Below are 27,653 nucleotides of genomic sequence, written 5' to 3'. Positions count from 1 at the left end.
TGAATCAAGAAGACGCTTTAATCAGATTTATCAGACAGATCTGGATCTCCAAATAAATAGATTTATCAAAACAGAATAAAACAAGAAACCAGGGATAAATACATGTACCAAAACAACCTGAAAATCCCCCAAAGCTATTTCCAGACAGGGGAAGGGCGATGCTGCTGCACGCCCTCCTCCCCACACTGCAGAAATGGTCCTGTTCGCCCTTCGGGAGATGCCCCTCCTGTGAATACAGCCCAGTAGATATTATGTAGGTTATATATAAATATATAGCATAATAACATGCTTAGTAGCAACCTTAGTGCAGTGTTTGGGGCCTCAGACCCTGTCAGCAGGTGAGTCCTCCCAAAAACTACATCTTCAAGTGACCTGCAAAGAAGGGAAAAGAATCCTCCCAGCTGAAACAGAGGAGAAAAGACCCAAGATTTTTCAAAAAATACCCTTTGGAGGGTATTCGGCCAAAGAAACCCTTTGCAGATCACAGGGGCTCCAAGAAAAGAAATAAGGATGATTTTTCTTTCCTTGCAGGTCATCTTTATGCCAGCGGTTGATAAAAAGCATGGTCAGGTTCTGCTTTGCTGCTAGCTCCCAATGCTCTTCAGAAATGCCAGGGTATCAGGGATGTATCCCACCTCTTCACGTCGCACCAGGTCTCACATCGCAGCCGGCTCTCCCTCCTCCCTCTGCACACCCGACATCTTCGGTAGCAGGAGATGACGGCCGGCCTCTTGTGCTCTCCCACTGGAGAGAGGCACCTCCACGGCTGTAGCTTCAATGCGGTTCAGTTTGGTTCATTTGCTGGAGTTTCTGTAATTTACACTAGTGTATCCTTTATTGCTGTGCCAGTCTATTTAATAATGCAACCTTTTTTTTTTTCATATATATGTGTATGTGTGTGTGTGTGTGTGTGTGTGTGTAGATAAATCAATAGCTAGATTAAAGTTTTTTTTTTCTTTACAAGTTCTTTGTTTCTTTCTCTGGGCTCTCTGTCATCCTCAGCTCTGACGTCTGGGCTCGGAATATGTTCCAGTGACCTGGATGAGCAGAGATAGACGGACACTCATTAGCAACAACCCTCGGAGGAGGAAAACACAATTTACCCCACGCGTAGCAACCTTCACACTGAAGGATCTGCAAGGACCATGCTGGGAGAGAGGTAGCCATGGCCAGAGCAGCTCGTCAGTGGTCCCATAATCCAGTCCTAGACTTTGCCATCTTGCAATTAAAATGGTATTTGAGGTCAAGAGGGGCCCTATATACCTCCTGCAATGCAATTAACAGTACAACCAACGGCATTTCCAATGCTTTTCCTGGAAACTACTCCCACGCTCTTAAAAGAAAAGGAGCTCAGTCTGAAACAGGGATAAATCTCCCTCTCTGCCTCCTCAAAGGCTGCTTTAACGTGAGCTGCCAGGGCTATGTCCTCCCCAGTGTGTCTGGGATTTGGGCTGACTCCCTGCCTCTCAGGGGGAAGAAGCACTTTGCTTGTCCTCTGACTCATCATCAGAAAGCCAGAATTCACGTTTCGTGGGCCATGGGCAGGTGTGCTTCTCTCCTCCCTTCTGTCATCCCATTTCTTTGGGGTGGGTTGCTCAAAACCCCCACATCCATATTTGTTTTTCTGCTGCTGCCCCAGCCTTGGCTCTTTGTGCAGGGCTTTGCAATCACCTACGGTTGGGGAAGGTCCTGCTGCAGAAGAAGAAACCCCCCTGGATCACCCCATAGCCTCACCGGTAAGCTGCAGACTCCCTGCAAAGAAAATGCACAGGAGGGAGTTGGGCAACACCCCAAAAACGAGCACAAAGCTCCCCGACTCCTCTCCTTGCTCCCGCAAAACACCAGCATCCTTGTACTTGCAGGAGGTGGCTGGAGGTGCTTTCTCTCTAGGTGGTCGCTTCCCCCATAATCCCAGCAAGGATTATGCAGCCCTAATGTCGTCATCCCCGGGGGGGGTTGTATTTTCTAGCTGAATTAATCTCCTGTTGTGAAGAAATCACCAGCCAATGCTTTCCTAGAACTTGCGGCAACGGCAGAGGGATGATTTCACAACAGGGTTATTTTTCAGGGGAAACTGAGGCAAAAAGCAGTGGGCGCCTGCCAGAGACCCCATCAGGGTGTGAAGCCCAACCTGGGAGCAAGGACTTGAAAATCCCCCAGGGTTTGGTCAAGAGATGATGTCCTGAATGGGCTGGAGGTGAAAACAAATCTCCACCCTCCCTGGGGCACTGGAAGTGCTGGTATGTGCTGGGCAGCAAAGCCGTTCCCGGCTGACCCGGTGACCCGTGGGTGCTGGACAATACGGGAATGGCTCCGATCCGAACCTAACCCATTAAACTCTAACCCAGCCCAGGCAAAGAGGCAGCCAGCGGAAAATAGCACGGCAGTTTCGCTCCGCACAGGCACTCTCGGCATGTGCACTGGCATTCCTGGTTTTTGTAACATTTACACACATCCAAGAACATTAAGAATGATTTTTAAAAATATTTCAAGAGTTTATTTTTTTCAAATCCCTTGCATCATTTTTTTTTCCCCCATAATGCCAGATGGATTAGATATAAAAAATCAAACGGTTTTACGGGCTTTGGAGAAACAAAGCCTTTGGATTTCACAAGCGTGCATCCACTTTTAGAAAGCTGGCTGCCCTTTCCGATACCATAAAGTGAAAATGTGACTGCTAACCAGGAGAGTTGCATATGCGTGTGAAGACAGGTCAGCCCCAATCTGGCTACGTTTGCACAAGTCTTCTCCCTACGGTTCAGCTCCCCACGCTGTGCCGGGATTTCAGCAGCCTTTGTGGAACGGCCAGAGCACAGCAGCAAAACACAGGGGTTGTTTGGGGCAGGGTCTCCTGGAGAAGTGGGGAAATGGGATTTTTCTCTCCCTACCTTCATTCGTCCTGGTGATCAGCCTGAAGTTCTGCGCTTCTTGCTTGAATTCTTGTTTGCTGATCTTCTTGGTCTGTATCAGATGAAATATCCCTGCAGAGGGAAGCACAGGGCATCAGACTCTGCAACGCTCAATTTAAGGTTCAGACGGGTTTGGATTCACAACTTTCTGTCCCCTCCTGAGATGCAAAAGGGACACAGGCTGCCCTGGATGCCCCGGAGTCCTGGTTCAGTGCAGGACCTGCTGCTGAAGCTTGGTGGGAGTTTGGGACCAAATCCAGGACCAGGAGAAATCTCATTTGCAAACAGTAACTGGTCGTTAAATCAGAGCACGGCAGGGACAACACCACGAAGCAGGTCAAAGCAATAAGATTTTGCTGCTCTGCAAAGCATCTCACACTGGAGGAGGTCTGATCTCCCCCAAAACCATAAGAGAAATTCAGGTGGGACGAACAGGCTCCTGGGATCCCCGTCCTCTCTGCTCACTCACGACCACCTATCTTCCCTGACTGCAGAGGTCCCTCCATCCTCAGATGCTTTCCTGGAAGCAGCTGAGGACCAAAGTTTTCCATCCCTCTGCCCCCAGCCCTGAAAAGCCTCCAGGGCAGAGAAAAAACCACGAATGACCTCAACAGAGATTGATATTTCTGTCCACGCCAGCATCGTCCCGAGGTGCCTGACTCAGAGGTTTGACCCAAGAAAACCAGAACCTGCATTTAGCAACGGAAGCGACCTTTCTGCAGGATTAAGGGTTGCGATATGCACATTAGCCTGTGAAGCGTGACAAACCAGGCAGGTATGCCTGGTATATCCTTCCCCACCTCTTACCCAAGCTCCCCGTGCGTCCAGCCTCTCGCTGCCGGCAGATGTGAGAGGCAACGTGGTCCCCCTTATTTGGTTAAGAGACTTTCCCTGATTCCCAGCAGCAATTACACATAAAAAGAGTATGTAACAAATGGGAACCGGCTAGCAATCCATATAAACGAGATGCTGTGGACTGTGGAAAAATTAATACAGGAAGTAAAAGACATCCGGAGAAATATGTGGATATTTGGACTATTAATAAGTCCTATAAGTGGGTCAGGAAAAGAAGTCCTACCAGTAACAAAAGAAGATACTGGATGGAGATAATAAAACTGTTAATGACGCAAGAAAGGCACAAGTGTTCAATAAATCCTTCTGGTCTATACTTAGAAAGGAGCAGGAGGGTGTGCTTATAGTCCCTGTGGCTGATGAAGCACTTTCCAGTACATTAGTAACCAAGAGGATATTTTAAACAAGAGCCACAAGAGATAAACATCTTTTAATCAACCGACCTAGATAATGTTCACCCAAGAGCCCTCGGAGAGCTGGCTGAGACCTTTGGCCCCCCGGATGGTCATTTCTGACAGATGCCAGGAGCTGGGGAGCAGCGGAGGAATGCAGACGGATGCTCCAGCACGCACAAGGAGAGCACGAGACAGCGCAGATAAGAATAACCCGCTGCGTCTGCCGTCCGCCGAAGAGGCAATATGGGATGGAGCTGGTAAAAGGTGATGCCATTTCTCATCGAGCAGATCCTGTCCAACAGACGGGATCATTCTTTGGAAAGTTTAGGATGAGATGGAGGGAGGTGGTGGGGCTGTTGGGCACTTAGCACCTTTCTTGGTGCTTTAAAGGGGGCTTATGAGAAAGATGGGGATGGACTTTTTAGCAGGGCCTGCAGCAATAAGCCAAGGGCTCATGGTTTTAAACCAAAAGAGGGGAGAGATTCCCATTAGATATAAGGAAGAAATTTTTTATGATGAGGGTGGTGAAACACTAGAACAGGTTGCCCAGAGAGGTGGTAGATGCCCCATTCCTGGAAACATTCCAGGGCAGGCTGGACAGAGGTCTGAGCAACCTGGTCTAGTTGAAGATGTCCTGGCTCATTGCAGGGGGAGTGGACTAGATGACCTTGAAAGGTCCCTTCCAACCCAAACCGTTCCCTGATTCTATGATTCTATGCTTTAGGCACCACCTCAGGACCAAAAAACAAACAGTTCAGTAGAGCACAAGGAACTAATTAAGGACCAGCCCCATCTCCCAGGGAGCAATTCATCTTTCCTAATTTTGGAGAGACAAGGGCTTTTCCACAGTGCCATTCTACCCATCCTAAAATGGGTGGACAGAAGATACCTTCACTGCTTCTCTCTGCTGATCACGTGGGGAACAAACATGACTTTAAACATGGTACTTAACACTGGGCTGGGCAGTGAAGAGAGTCTAATTCAAGAAACTGGTCTCAGGGCTTGCTAAATCATCTGCAAAACAAAGCCTCAGTGGGTGGATGGAGAAGGGAACATGGGTGCACACGGGTGTATGAGAACCATCCCAGCAGGATGCAACCTTTGACCAGAGCCCCACACTCCGTTTTGGGCTCTGCACTTCAAGACAGACATAGAAACAGTCCAGAGCAGAGCTATGGGAAGGACCAAAGGACCAGAAAATTCTAACATCAAGGAAAGACTGAAAAAAATTCAACTGCTTAAACTGTGTAAGAGAGGACAGTATCAGGAGCTGATGGCATCTTCAAGTGCATCAGAGGAAAGGAGTCTGTTCTTCACACCCATGGTGGAGAGTATGAGAAGGCATGAGCTTGTGCTACAGGAAGGGTGCACATTGGGAAAAGTCTTCCCTTAGGAAGGGGTTTGTGACTCTGGAAGAGATTACATGGGCTGTAGAATCTCCATGGCAGCAGATCTTCAAGCACATGCCAGAAGAGCATGGGGATGGCTGGTCTGGACCCCATAGCCTGGGTGTGAGGGTACACCAGTGTGGTGAAACACTGGGGATCGCTGAAGGTCCCAGAGCTGCAGGTTTTCATGGGAGAAAGGAATATTTTGGTCAATGTCTAATCAACAGCCTGGCTGGGTAAACGTGGAAAAGTGGTCCATGCAGGGACTGCACCTCCAAGTACAGCCCAAGCCTCCAGCGAGGCAGGGTGAAGGGCAGCAGCCAACTACAGAGCCTCCAAACTGTACAGGTCCCTCTCTGATCCTGCCTGTTCCTTTTTTGTCCTCACTCCCAGTGATAATTCCTGCTCCAAAACACCAGAAAATCACATTTCAAAACTCCTGAGGTGTTCAGACCCCTAAAAATGTGGGGAAGCCCCCATGGCCACGCATCTGGGGTCTGGTCATGCACCACCAGCAAGCTGGATAAAGTTTTTGGCTGGGTGTTGGTGCCGGTTTCTCCTCCCAGCTCCTGCCTTGTAGAGGAAACCATCCCAGCACAGAAATAGATGAGGCCACGTAGGTATCATAAGCCCATACAAAGGCAGATGGATGGGCTCCAGGTGTGACTTGCAGCCTCTTTTCTCCACACACACTGCTCTGTTGGTAGAGTGATGGACCATGGAGAGGTGGAATCCATATGTGACTGAGCTCATGCTCTTTCCCAATAGTAACACTTCGCTCTGCCAAGCAAAAGAGCTGTGTTGGCCTCGGGGACAAGGGCCTCCCCTGTCCTTGGCTGGCAGGGCTCGGGAGCTCCGTGCAGACACGAAGCTTTTGGCCTCAGAAGGTGGCGAGAAGGTTTGGGTGGCGACCTCTGCCAAGGAGCGAGGAGAGGAAATGGTGGGGCCCAGACAGTGCAGGCTCACAGCTGTCCTCCAGCTACAAGGTGTCATTGTGAAGGAGGCTTTGCCGAGGTGGGGGGGAGGATGGGGAGAGGGGCACCGTGGAGGATGGAGGATGGCAGGGGAAGGATGGAAACATGGTGGCAGCCAGGGCTCCATCTCTGGAGTTAATTTCTGCGGCTACTATCCACGTGTGTCCACCCTCGGCAGCTGGGAAGAGTTAGCCCCAGGAGGGCTGAGGTCTCCCTAAGGAGTGAGGTGAGACACAAACACACCCAAGAGACCAGAATGTCTGCCTACACATGTCCAGAAGACACCCAGCTACATGGGCTGAGGCTGTATCCATAGGTGGGGTGCAACCAACCTCAAGTGCTCAAGGCACAAGTTTTTGCAAGGGGTAGAGTATGTCCAATGAAGACTCAAGGTTGGGGCACTGAGATGCCTTCAGAGGCCCAAGAGAAACACAACGCAAATATCTACTGGACCAGGAGTTTCTAGTAGAGGTAGGCTCCTCTGGTCCATAAGAGTGTTGCAAAGCTAAAGGTACGGGGACAGAGCACAAGATTGGCGTGATTTCACAGTGTATTTACCATGCTTCGACTTCTAGAGGACACACCAACAGGAGCATCCAAATCCATATATCCAAAAAGTGAGTGGGGGCAATCCATCCCCCCTGTGTGCACCTTTGCAGCAGCTCTGCAAGCTTTGGTCCCAGTGATGGATGGACTGGGGGGCGGGGGGAAGGGAGTAGAGCAAAAGCAAAAAATATGGAATGACCAGAACAATTTTTTGGTTTGTTTTCCATGTGCATTTGGCATGCAAGTGGGCAGGTTTGGAGGAGCAGCCCCAGGGCCCTTCCTTGTTTGCCCATGTGCTGTGCCTCCAGATGGTGTTGGAGCTCGTGGCAGGGTACATTGGGGCCAACAGTGGTTTCCAGCCCCTGGTCTGCATGCAACTGCAGCAAAACAGTGTGAAAGGGGGAGTTAGAAAAGCCAGCTTGCTGTCAGCAGGTTTCAACTCACTACACAGGGTCTGGAGCACCACTAGAAAAGCCTGAAAAATTGAACAAAGCTTGGAAAGCACCAGGTTTCCACACACACCTCCTCCATTCCTGGCTGATTTCGTTATGGGACTCACCTTTAATCAGCTTCCAGTTGTAGATTTCCACCTCTTCTGCAGGCTCCTTCTCGATCGCGATCGTCCTGAGGATCTCCTTGGAGGTCTCTGAGCTCGGTGGCACAAACATGTACACCAGGACGCGGTTGGGGTTCTTGCCACACTGGGTGGTGACTATTTCATCAGTGGGTTTGACTCTGGTTTCTGGGCAAAAACAAGGACAGAATTCATTAAATAGGGGCAGGAAGGAGCTTGGAGGAGGTCATCTCAGTACCCAAGTTGACAGAAAGGCATCTCATTGGGTTTGATGCCATGCAGCACAGCCGCATCTCTGAATGGGACCTTGGCTCCCAGGGTCTGCTCCCCAGTGCTGAGACAGGCAGTGGAGATGTTGATAAAGGATCCATGGACCTGCTCATCCCCATATTTTCCATTCCCCTCGATTTTGGCAGCCTCTGTGCCAGCAGGGATGGGGAAGGGGGATTTTCTCCACTTGGATTCCCTGTACCTGCTGCAGGGACCTTGGTGCCATCATCACTGCAAAGCCTGGGCTGGATTACCCACTTCCCATCTCGCTCCCACTGCTGTCCCAGAGGAGCAACGTTAACGAAGTGAAGGGATGAGCCCGCAGCACAGGAGCCAGCGCCGTGGCTGGGCTGCCTGGGCAGCGTGCCTGGTTCAGCCCCACGGGTGGGCTGAGCCCCAGCCCCAAGCCCCCTCCCCGTATGGGGTGCAACAGCAGGGAGACCCACACCAGGGGCACCAGCGGGACCCTATGTGATGTTTTCAACATCCTTGTAAAGGAGAGCTGCTAATTTTTAAAATTTTTTTATGTATCTGGAGTAATTAAGAATCCCCCATGGTTTTGGAAGGAGATTTATTGCCTTTGGTTGTGGTCCTTGGAATGTAGAGGAGCCCAGCTCTGCTGAATTTAGCCTTGTTCTCCCCGTCATTTTGGATGCTGAAGCTTTTTACACTACTCGAAAGAAAGCTTGGCTAAAAATAGACGCGTGGGGTTTATTTTAGTAGGACAGTTATTTTAGGCCTGATTCTGCTCTCCCCCGTGCTTTCTGGGGTGGTCCTGAGCTACTCTTCTCAAAAAGGTGGATGAAAATCCCAATTTAAAGGGATGGGAAGCAGGGCTTTTTCAGCCACGGGAAGATAAGCGTTCAGCTCTGCAGGCTCAGCATGACACGAAGGGGGAAGACCACAGCCCACCACCCTCACCCCTGCCACCATGGGGTCTAGGTGCAGGGAAACTTCCATCCCAGACCCACCCACTTCACCCACTCCAGGGCTGCTCTTTGCATCGACTGAGGCAGCCCAATCTTCATGACAGGGAAGGAACCACACATCCTTGCAGGTACAACAGGTATTTAACAACCTTGGAGCTTCACACTGGAGCCACTCGATGGCCAACAGCATTGGGGAGGAGGAGCAAGGACCCAGGGGTCCTGGCCACAATCTCTGCCTCCAGCAGCTGCAATGGTTTCCCCATCTGACCAATGCATCACAGCAATTCCCCTTCCGTCGGGATCCCTTTTGCAAATAGAAATCGCTCAGCGTTTCTCTCCAAGCTACTGGGTACAAAGGAGGAAGAAGAGGACAGTCATGGAAACTGCCTGGAAAAAGAAGATGGGTGAAACCTCCGTGCAGTGAAACAGAGGACAAGCATGTAACTTGGCTGAGCAAAGTGTATGTGTGTGTGATTGCTATCTATGAGTACTGGAAAGCAAGAAGAAAATCATTTTGGCTGGGTCAGAGTGTTTAACTGGAAATAAATGAAGACTGAACAGCAGACAAGAGATCCCAGCAGAGAAAGTTGTAGACTTTAAACCAGAAAGACCCGCTATAATGGGAATGCAAGACTGGAAGGGCTCTGCTCAGTCATCACATCCCATTCCCACCAGGCACCACATCATAAATCCTGCTCATAAACATATCAGAAACCTTATTAAAACAAGCTGAGCTTCTGCCCTTCACTCCCCCGGGGAGGCCATCCCAGAACCTCCCTGCTCAGAGGCTGGAAAACCTTAAAAATCTCAGCTGAAATTATTTTGCAGCCTATTTGCCCCCATTCTTAAACATAGCAATGCCTCTTGCTTGTTCTCCCCGGTGAGACCGTCTGCACGAAACCACCTTGAAGATGCACATCAGAGGAGATCACCCAGAAACTGCTGCATCCGCAGTCAGGCTCAAAGAGACTCAGGTACCTTTAGTCTCTCTAGGGAAGCAGTGGGTGGTACAACAACTAAATAGCTGCTGCTGAATGATAGTACAGAGAGGTATAACCTAGAAAACATTCTCTGGTGGGAACAGGAGAAGATCTCATGTCCTGCTACATCTTTGCCAGGTCTGTGGTTTCAGGCAAACAGCTTTCCAAAGACCAAGAAGCTGCTGAGAGATCCAAAATCCATTGCACATGAAAAAAAAAAGAGGTCTTCTCCATTATGTTCTAGCCTCAGCACCATTCCAGTTCCACCTGGCCCACCCCAATAAGTTGTGTGCCTAACCCTCCTCTTCCAGGGACGGGGACCTCAGCTCAAACTGAAACAAACCATGAAGGCTACAGATAATCCTGCACCCAAAAAGCATCCTAACCTCAAACCTACATTTCAGCTGCCACAATTTAACCCTATGACTTCTTGTCCCAGCTGACGGCTGGAGAACAGACTGTGCCCTCTCTCCAGAAACCATCTTCTATCTGTCTGAAGACTCTTAGCATGTCCCTCTTTGGGCATCTTTCTCCAGACTACACCCACCCAACAGATACAACATTTTGGGATTGCTGCAGCTTCCTCACCTTGGGTGAGTCCTGCTGCCCTCCAGGAAAGGCCAACCCTTACATCAGTGCTGGCTCTGCTGAACTCACCTGGTGTGAATTCGAGTCACCAGTGATGTGAACACCTACACATCTGCTCTGGGCTTTAAACCAAAGCTAAAGGAAGGAACTGGAAGGCAGCTGCAGGAGCAAGTGGGATGTCACGTACCTGGACATATTTTACAGCATTTCCCATCTACTTTCTCTGGATAGTCACATGGATACTCCTTGGGGCACGTGATCTTCTGGCAGTCCTGGACACCGTCTCTGCAAGTGCAGAGGATGCAGGGCAGGAGGCCGTAGAGCCGGAAGACAGGGTGCCACACTTCTCCGTGGGAGTAGGTCTTCCCGTTGTAAACACAAGCTGGAGGAAAGAGAGAGAGAAAAGAGCTGCTGGTGGAAATAAATCTTCCTCCTTTTGTACACCCAAGGCTTGGTGGAGCTCAACACATTTCATCACTTCACAAATGGGTGGCCCCGCTGTCTTGAGGAACATGGTCCTCTGGCAGCACATCCGGCAGCAGCAGACACAGGGATCTTGCAGCCATCCCACCCAGCAGGTGCCATGGGACAGGGAGACCAGCTCCAGGAGACGGAGGCTGCTGGGGTCAACCACCCTGGTGGGAGTGAGTGGTAAGTGTGGGCAGGACCTCACATGCCTCCAAGCCTCTGCAAGCCCAGGGTGTCTCCGAGGCTGTCCCAGGCATGAAGCACAGTGAAGAGTGCCACCTGCTGACTCCTCCACGGAAATTTTTGGAGGTCCCAAAATTTCCTCCAGGGCTTCATCTATCTCCAAGGACTGGAAAGAGCCCTTCTGGAGACATAGTGGGGGGAGAGGCCTCAAGAGGAGAAGGGATCTGTCTTTTCTCATTTGGCTCCATGGGGTTGCCTCATCATCTCATTTTCCAACTCTCCCCTCCAGGAGAAAGACCACAGCACTGGGACAGACCAAGCACATGGTAGGTAGGTGCAAGGAGGAACATCCTGTCTCTCTGTGGCACTGTCCTGGACGGACCACATAGAGTCTTCCAGCTGAGCACCTCCCTTCCAAGGTCCCAGATCTCAAAAGCACCCCAAGGACCACCCTTCTTCCAATCCTTTTTGGACTCATGCAGCCATGGGGCTGTGGGCCACCAGTGCTGAGATAGCTGGGTGAGGCTGGCTGTGGAGGAGTGGAAGATGGGACTTGGTGATGGAAAAATGCTGCTGAAACAGATTCCCTGGAGAATTAAAAGTCCTGAAGAAGCCACCTTAGGCCACTTATAGACTGCCCGTCCCTTCCATCCCTCACCTTTCTTGTGCTTCTCTTTCAAGACGATCTTCACAGTGGTGCCACCTCCTCCCTTGGGTTTGAAGCTCCTGGGAATGAACTCCAGGGAAGAACTGAGAACAGTGGATGCAGTGGCTCCGGGTGGCTTCCTGCCCATCGCTTCCCCCAAGCACTGGTCTTGCGAGTGTCTCTGTGCGCAGTCAGAGAAAAGAAGGGGACTCAGACCCAGGCAGTTGGGTTGTTCTCACTCCAAAGCACGCTGGAAAAAGCCATGCAGTGTCCTGCACACCTTCCATCAGGAGTGGAAGGTCCAGAGACCACAGGGATGAGCAATGACCCAGGAGCCATCTTGGTGCCTGCCACCACCTAAGAGGTGCTGAGCAGTTTGTGTCAATGCCCCACACTGATGTCCACCCTACGCTGCAAGTGGGTCACCCTCATTGGGGCAGCACCCTTCTTGTCCCACGTGCAACCCAATGCGCTCAGGTGAGGTCCTACATCTCTAAAACAAGCAGGGAAATGGGCTGGTCTTTTCTAGATGCCTGCTGGGAAACCGAGGACTGGCATCTGTGCAACCCAACCAGGATCAGAGTGGTAAGGACGGGCCGTATCCTGCCCTCTCACCTGGCTGGCACCAGGAGAGTTGGTGTGGGACTGCCAGCCAGCAGGACTGAAATCCCAGGAACATCTGGGCTTCCAAGAGCAAATCGCTGGGACAAGACATACAGCACAAAGGGTCCCCTTGTGCCTATTTTGGTTGTTTTATAGGTGGTGGAGGTGTGATGCTGGCGTTTCACCCAGCAGTATGGAAAAGGGCAGGGCCAGGAGCTGTAAGTGACCTAATCCCACAGACCTGGCATGGGCTGCCCAGCTCTGAAATGTCACCATGAATCAACCCTCGACAGCCAAGGAGTCACTTTTTCCTTGCTGGGGCTGCTGATACAAACAGCCTGGGGAAAGCATGCTGGTGGCCAGCTCCAGCACTGGCTGCTCTGTGGGAGCTATGACTGGGAGGCAGAATGCCTTTAAGCCGAGGGTGGAGAGGAGACACCATCTCCTGAAGCAAAAGCCCCCAAAGAAAGATTTGGGCTATCTGACTGTATGGGTGAGGGTCGCATCTGGCTGTCGGTCACCTCTGAGTCTGCTCGGTCCATGTTCCTCGGCTGTTTTAACCTACTGGCCAACCTCAGCCAGGTTGGCCATCAAGGAGAAGTGCCCAAGATTTCCAATTCCCACAGGTCTTTTGCTCTTCCAAAGACATCAGAGATGCTTCAGAGGAAGAGGACAAGTTTTTCCCTGGTGGTCTGAGATCTCAGCCTATGCTGATAGCCCTCACCTAGAGTCAACGCCAAGACATGATTCATCTGCAAACCAGGTGTCCGTGGTTCTGCTGTCCAAACAACTCACTGCTCTCCTAGAGCTTCTGTGGGTCATTTCTTTGTAGAAGACTATGCCCAAGGACAAATGGCTTTCTTTGAGCTGTTTAACGGGGCTGTGCTAGAAGCAATAATCTGAGTTTTAAAATGCAAATGTCACGTACAACACCTCTGTTTAACTGGAGGGGTTCCTCTTCGGTGGACTTCTCGTATGAGCTATCTGCAAGAAAAAAACATTGTCCTGTGAAATGCTGTGGGGCTGGATGAGGATTTGCTCTCTGGGGTCTAACTGACTAAAAGCAGCTCTCCTCAGGTTGCTGACCTGCAATGTCTGCAGAGAGGAAAGGAAAAGGGAAAGGGAAAGAGACAGGGAAAGGGAAAGGGAAAGGGAAAGGAAAAGGAAAATGAAAATTTCCAAGAAAGAAATGGCCTCGTAGCTTCTGAAGTTAGGTGGCATGAAAACACCCCAGAGGTAGAGTATGAGGTGATGGGGATGATTTGGCACTAAAAAGAAATCCAAAGACATTTCTCACCGAGTCAATGATGTGCCTCAGCTGCACCAAAGAAAACTAGGAAAGAAGAGCACAAATTGCAAAGGGGGAGAGTTTGGAGGAGGCACCTGGAGGAGGTCATTCTGTGTCCATGGCCAGGAGACCACCATGGCCTTCCAGCTTCATAAATATTTCTCTATTAAAGAGTCATTTTATGCTATGACTCCACTGTCAGCAGAGTGTGAATCTGCCCATTTGCTCTTGAGTCTGTCTCATCTGGAGATGTGCAGCTTGATTCTCTTCTTCCTCTCCCAGGGTGAGTCAGGGGGAATAGCGGCAAATTCAAGAGTTTCTCCCTCACGGAGAGCTGTGGGAGTGAAACTCAGCCATGCTGTACTGTGATGGAAGGGGAGTTTTCCCTGACTGTCCTGGAAACTTCTCTGGAGCAATAGTAGCACACACATTCTTTATGTAGTCCACAAAACCATCTCCATCGTGGTGAGTGAGTGGTCTGGAGGACTTTGCCCGCCACGCAGGTCACATCTCTTGCACAATGCACCGCTGGCAGGGCAAAGAGCTCAGCTCTGGCCAGCAGGGCAGAGGGAGGCAGGACACAACTAGGTGTGGGAGGGGAAGCATGCAAGAAAAAAACTGAGCTCTTGTCTTTTGTTTTCTGGTAGGATCCAGACAGAGCGAGTGGCCTGATTTACAATACAGGCTTCCAAAATCCTGCTAAAGTGGCTTGAAATGGCTCCTGCCAGCTGGTGGCAACCAGCTGGGGTCTCTCAGCCCTCGCTCAGGAGTAGCTCCTGGGCCTCTCATTACCTTTGCAGACCTGGCAGCAGGAATCCGGCACGGTTAGGGGAGAGGAGCACAACAGCTCCGGGCAGGTCGCCAAGCCGCAGTAAATCTGGCCTTCCTAGGAGACAGGAGCGAAAAAAAAGCATTGTCAGCATTATCAAGGTCTGGACAGGGGCATATGTCACCTGTGTTGGGGTGCCAGCACTTCAAATTCCAGATCTAGCATAAATCAAAAGCCCACCAGTAGTCCATCCTCAGATATCACCAATCATCTAACAACTTATGAAAGCCAAAAATCTGTCCCACTGCTCTCTCCATCCTGTGGGGTATAACATGGTGGGTGGTGTCCTCTCCTGGCATGGCTGGTCCACTGATTGCCAGTCCACATGGTCTTGAGTGGAGTGGTCTTCCTCAAAAAGAGGGAGGCAGTGCCTTCCTCTCAGGCATCATTAGATCTGAAATAGCCACCACACACCTGTAAACTCTGCCTAACACCCACCAATTCGAAGTGGCACAAGAACCTCTTCTCTGACATTTCCCAGGACAAGGACCTGGAGGAGACAAGTGGAAAGGGGAAGCATGATGCTGAACCCAGACTCAGGTTCTGCCACAGCTCTGCCCTCCCTCTGTCTCGGTTATTCGGTAACACCGGAGCCAAGCACACAAAGACACTGGGTCAAGAGCTGCGAGTGGACGTTCAGGTATACACTTTCTTCCACTGGCTTGGTGATTAAGTTTGGAAAACACCACTGCTGTGGTGATTCAGGCTGAAAATCACAGCTCAAGACCAGTCTTGACCTTGGTGCATCCCAGTCCCTTCAGTCAATGGATTTGCACTTGTTTGCTGCAGGGCTATGTTTTTGCTGCTTTGCAGAAGGGTAAAAAAAGGATGTTCAGCAGCAGCTAGGTCCTCTTCTCCATGCAGCAATTTTCTTTGGGGTATCCCCAAGCTCTCCAGTCAACCAAAACCAAGAGGTTAACCAAGGATTTCCTTAGAAAACCAAACCACAGCAACATCTACCATCAGGAAGCCAAGCCGCTGGGGGATGTGAAGAAGGGGAAGAAAGTTTGGTAAATGAGAGAATCTGGTGGAGGCTGCTGCAAACCAAACCCTACTCTCTGCTTCAGGGACCTCCATGGGGTCCAGACCTGCAGGGAGTGGGATTTGGCCACAGAGCCTCTTCCTTCTTTCTACTTCTGACCGGCAGCTCATGGCAAAGACCTGCCTGGGGCAGGAAAGAGCCAATATCATAAAAAGCAGGATTTATCCCAGAGGCTCTGGTCTCAGGGCAGTTTTCAAAGAGGTTTAGACCAGCTGTTCACGCAGCTGTTCTAGCAGCTGACATCAGACACAGCCCGGCGAGACCCTGCCACTGCAAGGCTCCACAACCATCCTTTTATTTCCCCCCCTCGTATCCAAGGCATTATCCTGCCGAATAAACAGAGCCTGAGCGAGAGCCAGTGTCTCTGAGAGGGACACGTAGGTCTGCAGACTCCTGGGGTGGGAAAGCAGGGCCAGGTGGGCACGTACAGTTGGGTTCAAGGGCTCCTTCCTGGTGTTCGTCCCCAGCCTGGTGGGCTGGCATCCATTTGGGGCCTGACAGAGAGGAACCAGCCTCAAAATGGAATAATTTCTACGCCTAAGCTATTCCCCTCGCCACCTAGCTCCAAGCCACCTAGCTCTGTGGTGTGCACAAGCACCAAAGGCTCAGACCAGCTATCCTGGTATCACTTTACTATCAAGCATCAGCTGACGGTAACTACCGTGTGCGTGCTCTTAGCATGAGAGAGAGAGGTGGTTTGGGCACTCTCACCCCTTTTTCTTTCCTGGCCAAGCTTAGTTCAACTATTTGCTGCAAGCAAAGCACAGACCAGTGGAGCCTGGTCTCATCCAAGGGCTCTGTATTGCGCAATGAAAGCCACGTCCGCAACCCTCTTCTTTTTTATGGCAGAGGCTGCAGCCAGTATGAGCAGTTCCCCACAGCGCCCAAGTCCAGCATCAGCACTTTCTACCCCCTTTCCTTTCTCCCTCTCGAGGAGGAGGAGCTGCTCCGTTTATCTCCTGACACTCAGCTCCTGGCACGCATGGCCCCACACTCCGCACACCTTCCCCGTTGCCGCTGGCCAGGCTGCCTCGTGCCTCCTGAGCGAAGCATCAGGACTCGGTTTTTGACGGGTTTTGCAGGATCCCAGCCTGCACAAGAGGGCTGGGTAGAGTGGAGCCAAGACCTGACTCAGGGCATTGCTGGAGGCTCGGGGAGGAGGAACATCCCTCTGGTGCTGGCAAATAGGTGGTGGATGGGCATCCATCACAGGAATGCATGCTGAGGACCACACAGAATTCTGGCCACCGTCGCAGACCTCATGTAGGGCAACCAGGACCATCAAGATGGGCAAGCAATGGTCCTGCAAAGGTCATTGCAACTCAGCATGAAAGGCAGATGCTTCCTGCAAATGGTTATTGTAGGCAGCCTGGAAAGCACATGCACAGCCCTTCTCCAGGGCACAGCTGCAAACATGATGGCCCGGAGGGCTGGTGAACACACTGCAGGAGTTTCCAGATGAGATCAGCTCCTGGTGCAGCCCGGCCACCTGGGCTCAGCCCTGGGTTCAGCTTCCACTTAAATCCAATCAAGGAGGAAGAAGATCACCAGGTGCCTGCCCATTGCCATCCCTGATGGCCAGGCTCTGCTGCAAATGCCCCCATGTCTCTGCCGTCATCTCCCAGCTGCATCAGTGGTGAGCTCCAGCCATGCAGGGCTCAAATCCTTTCTGCAGCTCAGCTCAGTCCCACCAGCTCGACGCTGGGCTCAATGTCCCAAGAACCTCTGAAGCCCAAGAGCTGGCAGATTGTGTCCATGTTGCCTTGCAGGTAGGCTGACCTCCCCCAGACCTCTCATCTACTTTGCAGCAAGCACATACGGGGAAAGGTTCCTGGTTGTCCTCTCTGACAGCTTTATGCTGTATGATGCCTCAGTGTGGCAGGTGGGATTGCTGGATGCTGCGGGGACAGCCCCAGGGTAGTGGTCCTCACAGCAGGCAAATGCACCCATTGGTGTGCCCACCCCAAGGAGCCCCAGCAGCGTCCACCTAGAACTACCCTGTGGGATCTCCAGCGAATAACCCACCCTCAGAACAGCTTGTTCATGCTGATCCCACTGGGGAGGAGATGCAGGTGAGTGCTTTGTGCTCCAACTCTGGGGCCCAACGGACATTTGCAGCACACCCTGCTCTGGGTTGAGGCCAGACAATGCACCCAGGCAGAGAAGGAAGCACCCAGCTCTGCAGTCGTCCTTAGTCACTGGGCAGGAAGGACCCAGCACCATTTCAGAGGAAGCTCAGAGGAAACTCAGTCTCCCACACTGATAACCTAATCCTGATGATAAACTATCCCACCATGGGCTGTTTTTTGACCTGGTGGGACACAGTTGGGGTGCAGAAGCAGACCCCGAGCCCTCCCCACCCCTCACGGGCTCTCAGGTAGCTTACAGAGCAGCTGCACTGCACACACTGGTTTGGCTGGCGGCTGGGAAAGAGCTCACTGGTGGTGAACATCTCGCCTTGCTGGTACGTCGTCCCGTTGTACTGGCAGGTCTTGACAGGTGCCCGGAGGCCAGAAGGGGAATGTGGCTCTGGAAAAGATGAGAAAGCAACAGGATGAGAGCCAGCCCTTCCCTGGCCCCAGTGTAGCACAGATGCTCAGCAGATTCCCCACCAGCCCAACCCAAAAGGACAAGATCTTTACATGCTGCAGTTATCACGAAGAAGTGGCCAGGGCATTGCGTGGCCTGTGGGAATTTACATGCCTAAAAGCTTTTGGAGAATGGGGCTGCCCTGACCATGCTGAGGTCAGCACAAAGGTAAAACTGGAAGTCTGACCTCCTGGGGTCTTGTCCCCCACCATGCCAGACTGGTGTCAAAGCTAGTCAAAAACCATGGACAATTTGAGAAATTAGGAAATAAAAATTAGAAAAAAAAGTATTTTTAATTTTTAGCCAATTACCCATGGGAGAAACTCTTTTGATCTGACTCCAGATGTTGGAGGTCATCACATCCAGGAGAGGGAAAAATTCAATCATTTTGTTAAAAAACTTCAGAAATGTTTTTTGATTTTCCTGCATCCAACACATTTGCTAGCAAATGATCTGAATAAAGTGCCAGCTTCTGATTTGTCCCTGAACTGTGAACTGACATTTTGTCCCTACAAGGTTTCTTGGGATGGGGAGGAGTTGGAGAAAGTGATCTGGTAGAGAGCCCTTTTCCATCAAAATGACATTTTTGGGGGGAAAAAGCAATGCAAGCAGCCCAAGCTGCCATTGCTGCCATGACCCCATGAACACGGCCAGACCCAGCATCACTGTGCTGTCCCAGACGTGACCATTCAAGTGACTGCAGTTGAGGTACACCCTGCAGGACCACAGCCACCCAGTCACCCCCTCCCCACGGGATGTCCACCTACCGAGACACCGTGGGCAGCACTGCTGGGGGTCCGTGATGGGGCTGGCACACTGCAGAGCTGGGCACTGGATCCGGTAGCACCTGATGTTGGCGTTCTGGGGAGAGAAAGATGGTTCATTCAGCTACATGTTCACCGCTGCAAGAGGAGGAAGACGTTGGATGATGGCCCCATTATCACAATAGATTGTGCTGGTGTAGCTCACCCAGTCAAGAATGTCTCCATCCCTGGCTCGGACATGGCTGTCAGCCAGCTCATTGTCTCATCTCTCATCATCAAAGGTCACCTGTGGTCCCACAGCAGCCCTGAGCCACTTCCACCCACAGCCCACCAACGTTACTGAGACAGCTCACTCACAAGGTCAACCCAACACCCCCAGAGGGACAGGGGGCTTTTTCAAAAGGAAAGAGATTAACCCAATGTCCCTACGGGACTGGAAAAAGCTTCCCTGGTCAAATTAGACAGCAGAACCAATCTGCCTAAAAGCTCCCAAAGCAATTGCCCAATGCAGCAGCATCCCCACCACCTCCCGCGGCACCGCGTGGGGGACATGCCTCGGAGCAGCTGCAGCGGATGCAGTACATCAGCCCCTGCGGCTCCAGGTAGGGGTGCCAGCTCTCACCCGGGCTGTACTTCTTGCCATTGAAGTCACAGAACATATCCGGCCCTGAAAGTCAACCAGGAGAAGCTACGTGAGAGAAAGGGACAGTCCTTGGGAGAAGTCTCCTCCCTTTGTGATGACAAAAGGAGGGACAGCTCAGCACCTTCCTGCCGTCCCCCCAAGAGCAGCTGAGGACCACATCCCATCCACCAAACTCCTAACTGAATATAGTCCCCCAAAGCCTTTTTTTTTTTGCCACAATTTGGATTTTTTTAGCCTGGGACCCATCTGACCAACCAGCAACTCCTCTGAGCAAGCTCAACTCACAGTGCAGGCGAGGAACAGAATGGGTGTTTTTGAGGTATAAATTAGAGTTGTCTCTCTAAAATATGTCAGTAGAAATACTGTTTGAAGATGGACAAGTGATTTCAGGGTGATGCTATGGGACTGAATTTTCCCCAGCAGGGCTGTGAGTGGTGGGGGAGATAGCAGAGCCTGAATTTAGGAGACATTTTCACTGTTACCCAAAAAAGAAGAAGAAAAAAAAGACATTTTGGGGTAGAAACACATTCTGAAGGAAAACCTTTTGCTCCCCTTAAAAGCTTCAGCTCATTCTGTCAAGGATCCCTGGACAAGCGCTACCATGACACGGGCAGCCAAGCATCAGTCATAGAACCATAGCATCATAGAATGGTTTGGGTTGGAAGGGACCTTAAAGTCCATCTAGTTCCAACTTCCTGCCACCGGCAGGGACACCCTCCAATAGACCAAGTTGCTCAAAGCCCCATCCAGTCCTAAGCAGCAGGACTGTGCTGGCTTGCCCCGTCATTCGGACTTGATGATCTTAAAGGTCTTTTCCAAACAAAACAACCCTATCCTACCAGGCTTAGCCTCTTGGCTTTACCAGGCTCGATGCAGCACTGGTGTGGCTGGAGTGGATTGAACCATCCTTTTCATTTATGGGGCCGTCCATGGGCACAGCAAGTCCACTTTGTCTACTTTTTGCCCCCCAAAAGCACAAAACCATGTATTTTTCTATTCCTCCCTGATTCTATCATCCTGAGAAGAGCCAGTTTCCAGCCGTGCTCCTGAATCGGAGGTGTTTGTCCCAGAAACGATCCAGCCTTGCCTACACTGGCATGGGTTTAACCTTGCCATGGCACAGGGAGAGGGATGAGATGGTGCCCAGCACAACTGGTGCATGAGATCCCCTTCAGAGATCTCCCCTCTCCTCAGATTTTAGCAGGTGCCTATCAACTCTTTCCACCTCCAAGCCCTTGGTTACACACCAACCCTTTGGCAGGATGAAGCCAGCCTGCAGCAGGACTTGTGGGACAAACCACAGCCATAATCACCACCAAAAAAACCACAGGGCTTTGGCTAGAAAGCCCAATTCAGTCATCCTTAATGTTCACATCAAAAGGCATCGCCTGGTCCTACAGGACCGAGCTCTGACCCTGGCTGGACCTGCAGGAACCTGGACTCCATAACTCCCACCGCAGCCTGGCAGCTGCTCCTGCTCTCCCGTGGCATGTCCCCAAGCCTTGACCAGCCAGAGGGACGCACCGGCACTCAAGCTCTTTCGTGAATAAGCACACACCTGCCTGTGTGTGTTATTAGTGGTTTCAGTGCTTACAGCCCCACTAAAAACTGAAGGTGATTTAAAAGGTTATGTCATCGAGGGGATTTGAGGTAGTTTGGGTGATTACGTTGCTTGAAGGCAGCGGAGACATTTACGCTCCCTGAAGCATTTATGGGTGTTTTAAAAGCTTGCGGTGCCCTGGGGACACGTGGAGAGGGGAGAGGACTGTTTTCTGAGGCGTGGTGCCCAGCTCCTGCTCCATGAAGTCAGGCAAGCTAGCAGGTGCTGACCCTGCTATGCTGCTGGAAGGACTCCTCGATGAATAGCAGAGGGTGTCCAAAAAGAGCTCAGTGGCATCCACCACCTCAATGATGCTAAAAGCCATCCCATACTCCACTTTGTTATCTGGGGCAAAGCAGTGTTCTAGAGAGCCTGGTCAGCGTTGTCCCACCTTGCCAAAGCTGAAGATGCCATCTGCCTAATGTGTTTCTACCACCAACCAGGCAAAACTCAAATGAATATGCTGTGGTGAGCTGCCATGCCTCCTCCAGCTTCTGACCATCCTCTGGATGAACCCAAGTGATGCTCTATCATGGCCGGTCCCTGTGGCCATCAGGAAGGGCCACATCATTGAGTTGATGGCTTCAAGCATGTGATTCTCCAAGCAGTACCTTCAAAGGAGGTGGCCAGTAGCTGTCCAGACCACCTAGTCCAAGCACAGTGGTGTTGCATCTCCAGAGATGGAGATTCGCAATGATTTTGGGGTGGATGCCATCAGAGGGACAGACAGAACCATTTTCCTTTCTTTTCCCTACTCGGGTCTTTACATCATCTGCATAGCTTGCTCCAAACCTCTTGACAAGTCAGCAAACCCATACTCCTGGCCATGCACAGCACGAGCTTACAGCAAACCACACAACAACGGGGAGTATGTGGCTGGAAACTGCAGAAACCAGGGAGAAAGGAGAAAGAAAATCCACAACACTTAAAAAAACCAAACCAAAACAAAACCCCAAAACCTATCATTTTGCAAAAGAGTGAGAAAATGACTTCATTTTTCCCTGCTTGCAGCATCTTCATGAATTACGCTGAGGGTGAAGAAATCAAGTTGCCTTCATGTTACGCGGCCCTGCTCAGCTTGCAGGCTCCCATGCCAGTTGGCTGCTTCGTTCAAACGTTTAATCACAAGTGGAGCCCTGGTTCGGGTCCAGCCCTCGAAAGCAGCCTGATTCATGTCTGCAAAGGGCCTGCTGGTAAAATTAAAGCCGACTGGCAGCGCTGGGTAGCGGCAGACACTTGTCCGCATCTCAGTAGCACTATGCCACGTATTTGGCAAGACACGCCGGCATGTTTGGTTAAAAGCAAGCTGGGGATGGATGGAAGGAGCAGGCTTAAAAGCTGGAGGCTCTGGATCATTTTTTCCCATGCCAGGCTAATAATTTCATTTTCAGAGGTCAAACTTTGGATATCTTCCCAATTCACTCGCAGTGAAAAGCCATTTGTGGCAGTAAATTGCTCCCGTGCCGCTCAGTCTCCTTATTTATTGCGCCTTCAGCAACAGCGTGCTCACAAAAGTCATGTTGTTTTACTTCTCGTTTTCCAGAGGGCTCCTGAGCTGCGGAGCATTTTCAAGGCTGCAGTACCAAATATTCAGATGAAGCCATCACCTTGTTTTCCTTCCCGAGGACCATGCGATCCCTGGGCAGGAGAAGACAGCAGGCCAGCCTGGTCCATGTCACCTTGGAGACATAACCAGAGCTTGCTGATTGCAAGCCAGAGGCTCCACGCTTGGAGGTGGCCCTATGGGACCTGGAAGCAGGAGCAGAAGTGGAAAGAGGAGAGTTCCAGCCAACACCATGCTGGGGAATGCACCCGCAGCAAGAGTCTGGACACCCCTGGTCAACGCTTAAGGTTGTGCCCAGGCCCTGGTTTACTTTAATTATCATTAACTATCATTAATTATCACTAATTGCATCCTGGACAGCAAGGAGGTTATGCAATATGAGATGGAAAGTACAAGGGGGAGGATGAGGCAAGAGAGAGCTGTTACAAAGAAAAGGGTGAACTCTGGCCATGGCAGGGATAAGAAGAAGCAATCAGTTTGGGGCAAAACCTGGTACATTTGGGATAGGTATTTCAGGAAGCTTTCCAGCTACCAAGAGATTGAAACTTCAGAAGAGGCTATCACAGAGCCCCTGAGACACTCTATGAACCCACTGGAGCAGCATCTTCGTGAGATGGTCTAAAGACATCAATCCATGGTGACAAACTGAATGTCATGGAAAAACCCTTCCTGCACTTCCTTTGGTGACCGCTGACATATCTGTCACACCATAAGAATGGCCCTAATGCCTCTTTGGGAGGCATTATCTCAACAGCTTCATACACCAGCCATCAACAGGATGCTATCCCATGTCTTCATGATCTGCTCTAGATCCAGTGAGAGACCTGAGGGGAGATGGGAGAGACCCCACAGCCTCCTTGCTGAACCATCAAACTGGCCAACGTTGGTCAGATCACCCCTAGACATCTCCTGGCCTCACATGCAGTCAAGTCCCCTCACATGTCCCTTGACATGTGACCCACCCACTGACACAGCTTGTTTGAGCCAGTTCCTTGCACCTCTCCACATTTGCAACAGGCTGTGAGGACAAGGATGTCCCCATGGGCTTCCCAACACAGTGTGACTCATCCCACTGCCTTGGGCACTTTGACCAAGGCTTGAACCAGGGGCTAACAGAAATCAGATGCTCTCCTGCACCAAACCCAATCCTATGGCAGCAGGAACCACAGCAAGCTATTCAGCCTGCATGGTGATGGTTACCAAAATACCACGTTCTGCTGCCAAATCCTCCTTTGGCTCAGGTTGAGCCGTGCTCAGTTCACTTCCCTCTAGACGTAGGGACTGAAGCTCAACAAAGTCAAGCCACATACACACACGCACGTGGAAGACCCTGCCCCTACATCCCCTGCTCCCACACTGGGGTTTCCCATATGTGAGCAGAGGGTCACGATGGGTCATGGGAGGTTTAAGGCTGATTTTACATCACTGCTCCACCAGCCCGGGGAACAGTTCCCAGCCACACATCCATTATGCAGCCAGGTCTCTGCTCATGTGGGATCACCATACATCAATCCTGATTCACACTGGAGCTCCTCTATGCCACAGGACACCAAGGAGTCCCCACAGCCGAGTCCCTGCTGCAGGTAAAGCCTTGACCTGTGGCTAGAGAGGGGCTAATGCACCCACAAGACCCCAAAGCGGGGAAAGCCCTGTGCCCCAGTTTCCCTAGTAGGGACTCACTCCATGTACTAAACTGGCTCCAACAAGGATGCTACCGAAACATCCCACAGGTCTCACCCCACCTCTCCCTCATTTCATCTCATGGCACAGGGGTTTCTCCCATCTCTGCATCCCCAGACAGTACCTCCGCAGCTTTCCCCCGAGCAGCTCATGTCTGAACCAGACTCCCAGCCCTGACAGATTTTTTGGAGGTCAGGCACCTGCCAGCCAGCGCCGCGCTGGGCGTGCAGGGGTGTGTTTATGCAAACCAGTTTGCAAGTTTTAAGAGCGGCCATAAATAAAGTGTAAAAAGCACTGTCTGGTACAGAAAGTCCAGGCGCTCCTATGACAGCCCTGTATTTATGAAGGGCTTAAAACACAACTTAGTTGAGAAGAGACTGGTTAAAACACACTGGGCCCTTGACATGTGGCATCCTAACGACTCTGCTCATGTCCAGATCGCTTCCCACGTACTCGCCTTGCTCAGTCCCGGGCTGGGAATTTCTTCTCAGGACTTTAGGAGCCTGGAAAACTCTGAAGCTCTGCAAAGGCAGCCTCATGAAGCATCCCTGAGCTCCCCAGGGTGGAGGACCCAAGTGAAGCCCCACACCCAGAGCATCCCCATGGGCTCTGCGAGCAGCAGACGGGGGCCCGTTTCCTTCCGCACCTTCCCAAGGGGATGCTCAGTTGTTTAAAGCAGGGTGTGCAGCCCTCGTCTCTCCCTTACCATGGCCACCAGTAGTATTTTCTTTTCATCCTGCTCCTTCCCATCTTGGACCGCTCAGTTTTTCATCACACGGGATCTGAATTCAGAGGACAAACGGATCCCACGAACCCCCTTTTCTCCAGGAACCACGTTAAAAACAAATGAAACAGCAACTTCCAAGCTCCTGGGGAAAACCACTGCCCTTGTGCTCTCCAGAGATGCTGGTGTTTAAATGCCTCCAGCCAAAACATCATTGCGTTCAACTATTGCCGCCGAATTACTCATAGCGGCCGGGCTGCAGCACGTTCGGCCCAGTAACCTGTGCCTCTGATATTTTTTCAGCTGAGAGTGTAAATCCCCTAAAATAGCCTGTTTCTGTGGGTAAATTCTTCTTTTCTGACTTGCCTTCAAGCCTGAGCATTTCTGCTTCTCACCTATTTTTAGCCACGACACTGTAGGTCTTTTGGCTGATGAGCCTGCTCGTAACTAATTTATTCCTGTCTTCATTCTCCCTGAGTGCTCGGCCCCAAGAAACATGTGAGGCAGTGAGCTGCTGAGGTGGACAGGGGAGAAAAGTCCACAATTTGATGAGGACCTTGTCATCAAGACCCCCCTACCCTCAGCCATGGGGCACTTGGAAACCCAGCCAAGCCTCCCACACCGCAGGATGTGCCTCGCAGCAGAGCCAAAGTGATGCAGAGCTGGGGGATGATCCCAGACCTTCCTGCTCCAATTTTGTCCCTGTCCCACAGTCCCCAATGCTTTATCACCATTATAAGTCCCATAAATGGACCTCAGCGCTTCCTCCCAAAGCAGAAAAACCCCTACTGCCCCCATTCATCCTGCTTTATGCCCAATTTAGGGGCTCTGCTACCATCAGCAGGCTCCTCCAAAGAGCAAACACCTCACCCAGCATCTGTTTCACCTGGAGATGTCTCCAGCCCCCTCCTAAGCTGGGTACCATGGTTAATGCAGCCTTGGCAGAGGCAGGGAGTCAGACCCACATCCCTCATGCAAGAAAACGGATGCTGTGGTCTGAGCTTGGTGGCTTTTGATGAGCCCAGGGAAGGGAAAGGAGCCAAACTCACCCGGATTTTGGTCTCCAAGGCTCTGCACAACCCCATCCAACCGCCTGCCTTTCCCCCCAGCACACCCCACCACTGGGACAAGCAAACCAGCGCTCACATTTTGGGTCGGCGCTCCAGGAGGATGATTATTTGCCGAGCGCCTAATGCACTGCTGGCAGCGGGCAAGTCATAAATCATCCTAATGCAGCCACTGACAGACTCTACTGGGATTTCAGGAGATTAAAGGGTTGAATAAATGTAGGGACATGACAGGTCCTGCCCTGGTTTGCTTGGTGCTCAGGTGGCTTTGCAATGCTGTAGGGGTGCCCAGCACCTGTCGGTAGGGTCCCAGTGCCTTGCCCAAGCCAAACTCACCTCCCAGCCCCAATTAACACCTCCAGCACCCTCCAAGCTGCTAAACAGCCCTAGCTAAGTCCTTCAAGCCTTTTTGTATGAGGAAGCGCTGAACCTCCCTTCCCCATCCCAAATCTTATCTGCCCCAGTCAACCAGCTGGGAGCAGGAGCAAGGAGAGAACAAGGGATGCATATGGAGAAAAGCCCTTTGGTTTGAAGGGGTCATTTCCCCAAACTGCCCTTGGTCCCCATCCATCCTCAGAGAGGAGGTGCACCCATGCGGGGTGGAATCTGTGCAGGGGAAGGGCTGCAATTCAACCCCCTACCCTATGCAATTTCTAGCCCATGGGAGGAGGGTCCCAGACCTTCAGCACGTCCCTGCTAGCCCACACACCCCACAGCCCCCTCACCAGCACGCAGCAGTGTGCTCGGCGCTGTACGTCCCTGCTGGGTACAGCAGCGGGTGGAGGGGGAAACAACTGCGTCCCCAACAGTGCAGGATGAGGGACTCGGCTTGCTGCATGGCCTGGGACATCCTGGCCACGGAGGACCGGCACACGCCGTGCGAGGAGCCTCCCCGTGTCCCTAGCCATGACCGCAAAACCTCCCTGCAATTTCTTGGGGACCCCGGCGATGGGGAAACTGAGGCACGGAGGGACCCAGCGCAGCCGGGAGGGGAGCGGGGGGGACTTACGAGCCCGGGCTCGGCTCTCGGAGGCGAAGAGGAGCAGCAGGCACCGGAGGAGGAAGGCGAGGGGACCCGCCCCGGGAAGCATCGCAGCCCGGCGATCGGCGCCCGGGGGCTTCGGTCCCGGTGCCCGGGGGTACCGCGGTCCCGGTGCCCGAGATGCCTCGGTCCTAGTGCCCGGCGGTGCCGCTGCCCGATATCCCGGTGCTGGTCCCGGTGCTGTGCCCGGTGATGTCTCGGTCCCGGTGCAGGGGGGGCTTCGCTCTCGCTGCCGGTGCCCGGCGGTGCCGCGGTCTCGGTCCCGGCGTCGGTGCCCGGGGTTGCCGAGATGCCGGTTCCCGGGGATGCCGGTGTCTTGGGATGTCGGTGCCCGGCGGTGCCGCGGTCTCGGTCCCGGTGTCGGATGCCGCGGTGCTGGTGTCGGTGCCCGGGGGTGCCGCGGTGCCGGTGCCCAGCGGGGCTCGTCTCGCTCCGATCAAAGGCGCCTCCTTTAGGGAGAGCCGAGGAGTTTGTTTGTTGGTATTAAAGGCGGAGATGGGGGGGTGGAGGGGAGAC

General features: G+C 52.0%; 1 protein-coding gene across 1 annotated transcript; it reads right to left on the bottom strand.

Annotated features, from left to right (window-relative positions):
- Positions 1 to 27,653, bottom strand: CHRDL2 (chordin like 2). The gene is made up of 11 exons (XM_075742655.1): positions 27,105 to 27,653; positions 19,372 to 19,484; positions 18,821 to 18,914; positions 17,851 to 17,993; positions 14,386 to 14,479; positions 13,234 to 13,289; positions 11,715 to 11,883; positions 10,593 to 10,787; positions 7,624 to 7,806; positions 2,889 to 2,981; positions 1 to 1,037 (listed from the first exon to the last, which is right to left on the bottom strand). Exons 1-11 carry the CDS (start codon positions 27,184 to 27,186, stop codon positions 958 to 960), a joined length of 1,302 nt encoding a protein of 433 aa, XP_075598770.1. The 5' UTR covers positions 27,187 to 27,653; the 3' UTR covers positions 1 to 957.

The sequence above is a fragment of the Balearica regulorum genome, chromosome 1 (assembly GCF_011004875.1).
Source record: "Balearica regulorum gibbericeps isolate bBalReg1 chromosome 1, bBalReg1.pri, whole genome shotgun sequence".
NCBI classification, from domain to species: Eukaryota; Metazoa; Chordata; class Aves; order Gruiformes; family Gruidae; genus Balearica; species Balearica regulorum.
This window is presented reverse-complemented; position numbering and strand designations above follow the sequence as displayed.

What these genes read in the sequence shown, in the direction of transcription:
- CHRDL2 (XM_075742655.1), bottom strand. Translation starts at nt 27,186, where the DNA reads ATGCTTCCCGGGGCGGGTCCCCTCGCCTTCCTCCTCCGGTGCCTGCTG. An exon ending in TCCAGTTAAACAGAGGTGTT is followed by an intron (nt 11,884 to 13,233) that starts GTACGTGACATT and finishes GACTGCGCACAG; the next exon opens with AGACACTCGCAAGACCAGTG. An exon ending in GAAAGAGAAGCACAAGAAAG is followed by an intron (nt 10,788 to 11,714) that starts GTGAGGGATGGA and finishes TCTTTCCTCCAG; the next exon opens with CTTGTGTTTACAACGGGAAG.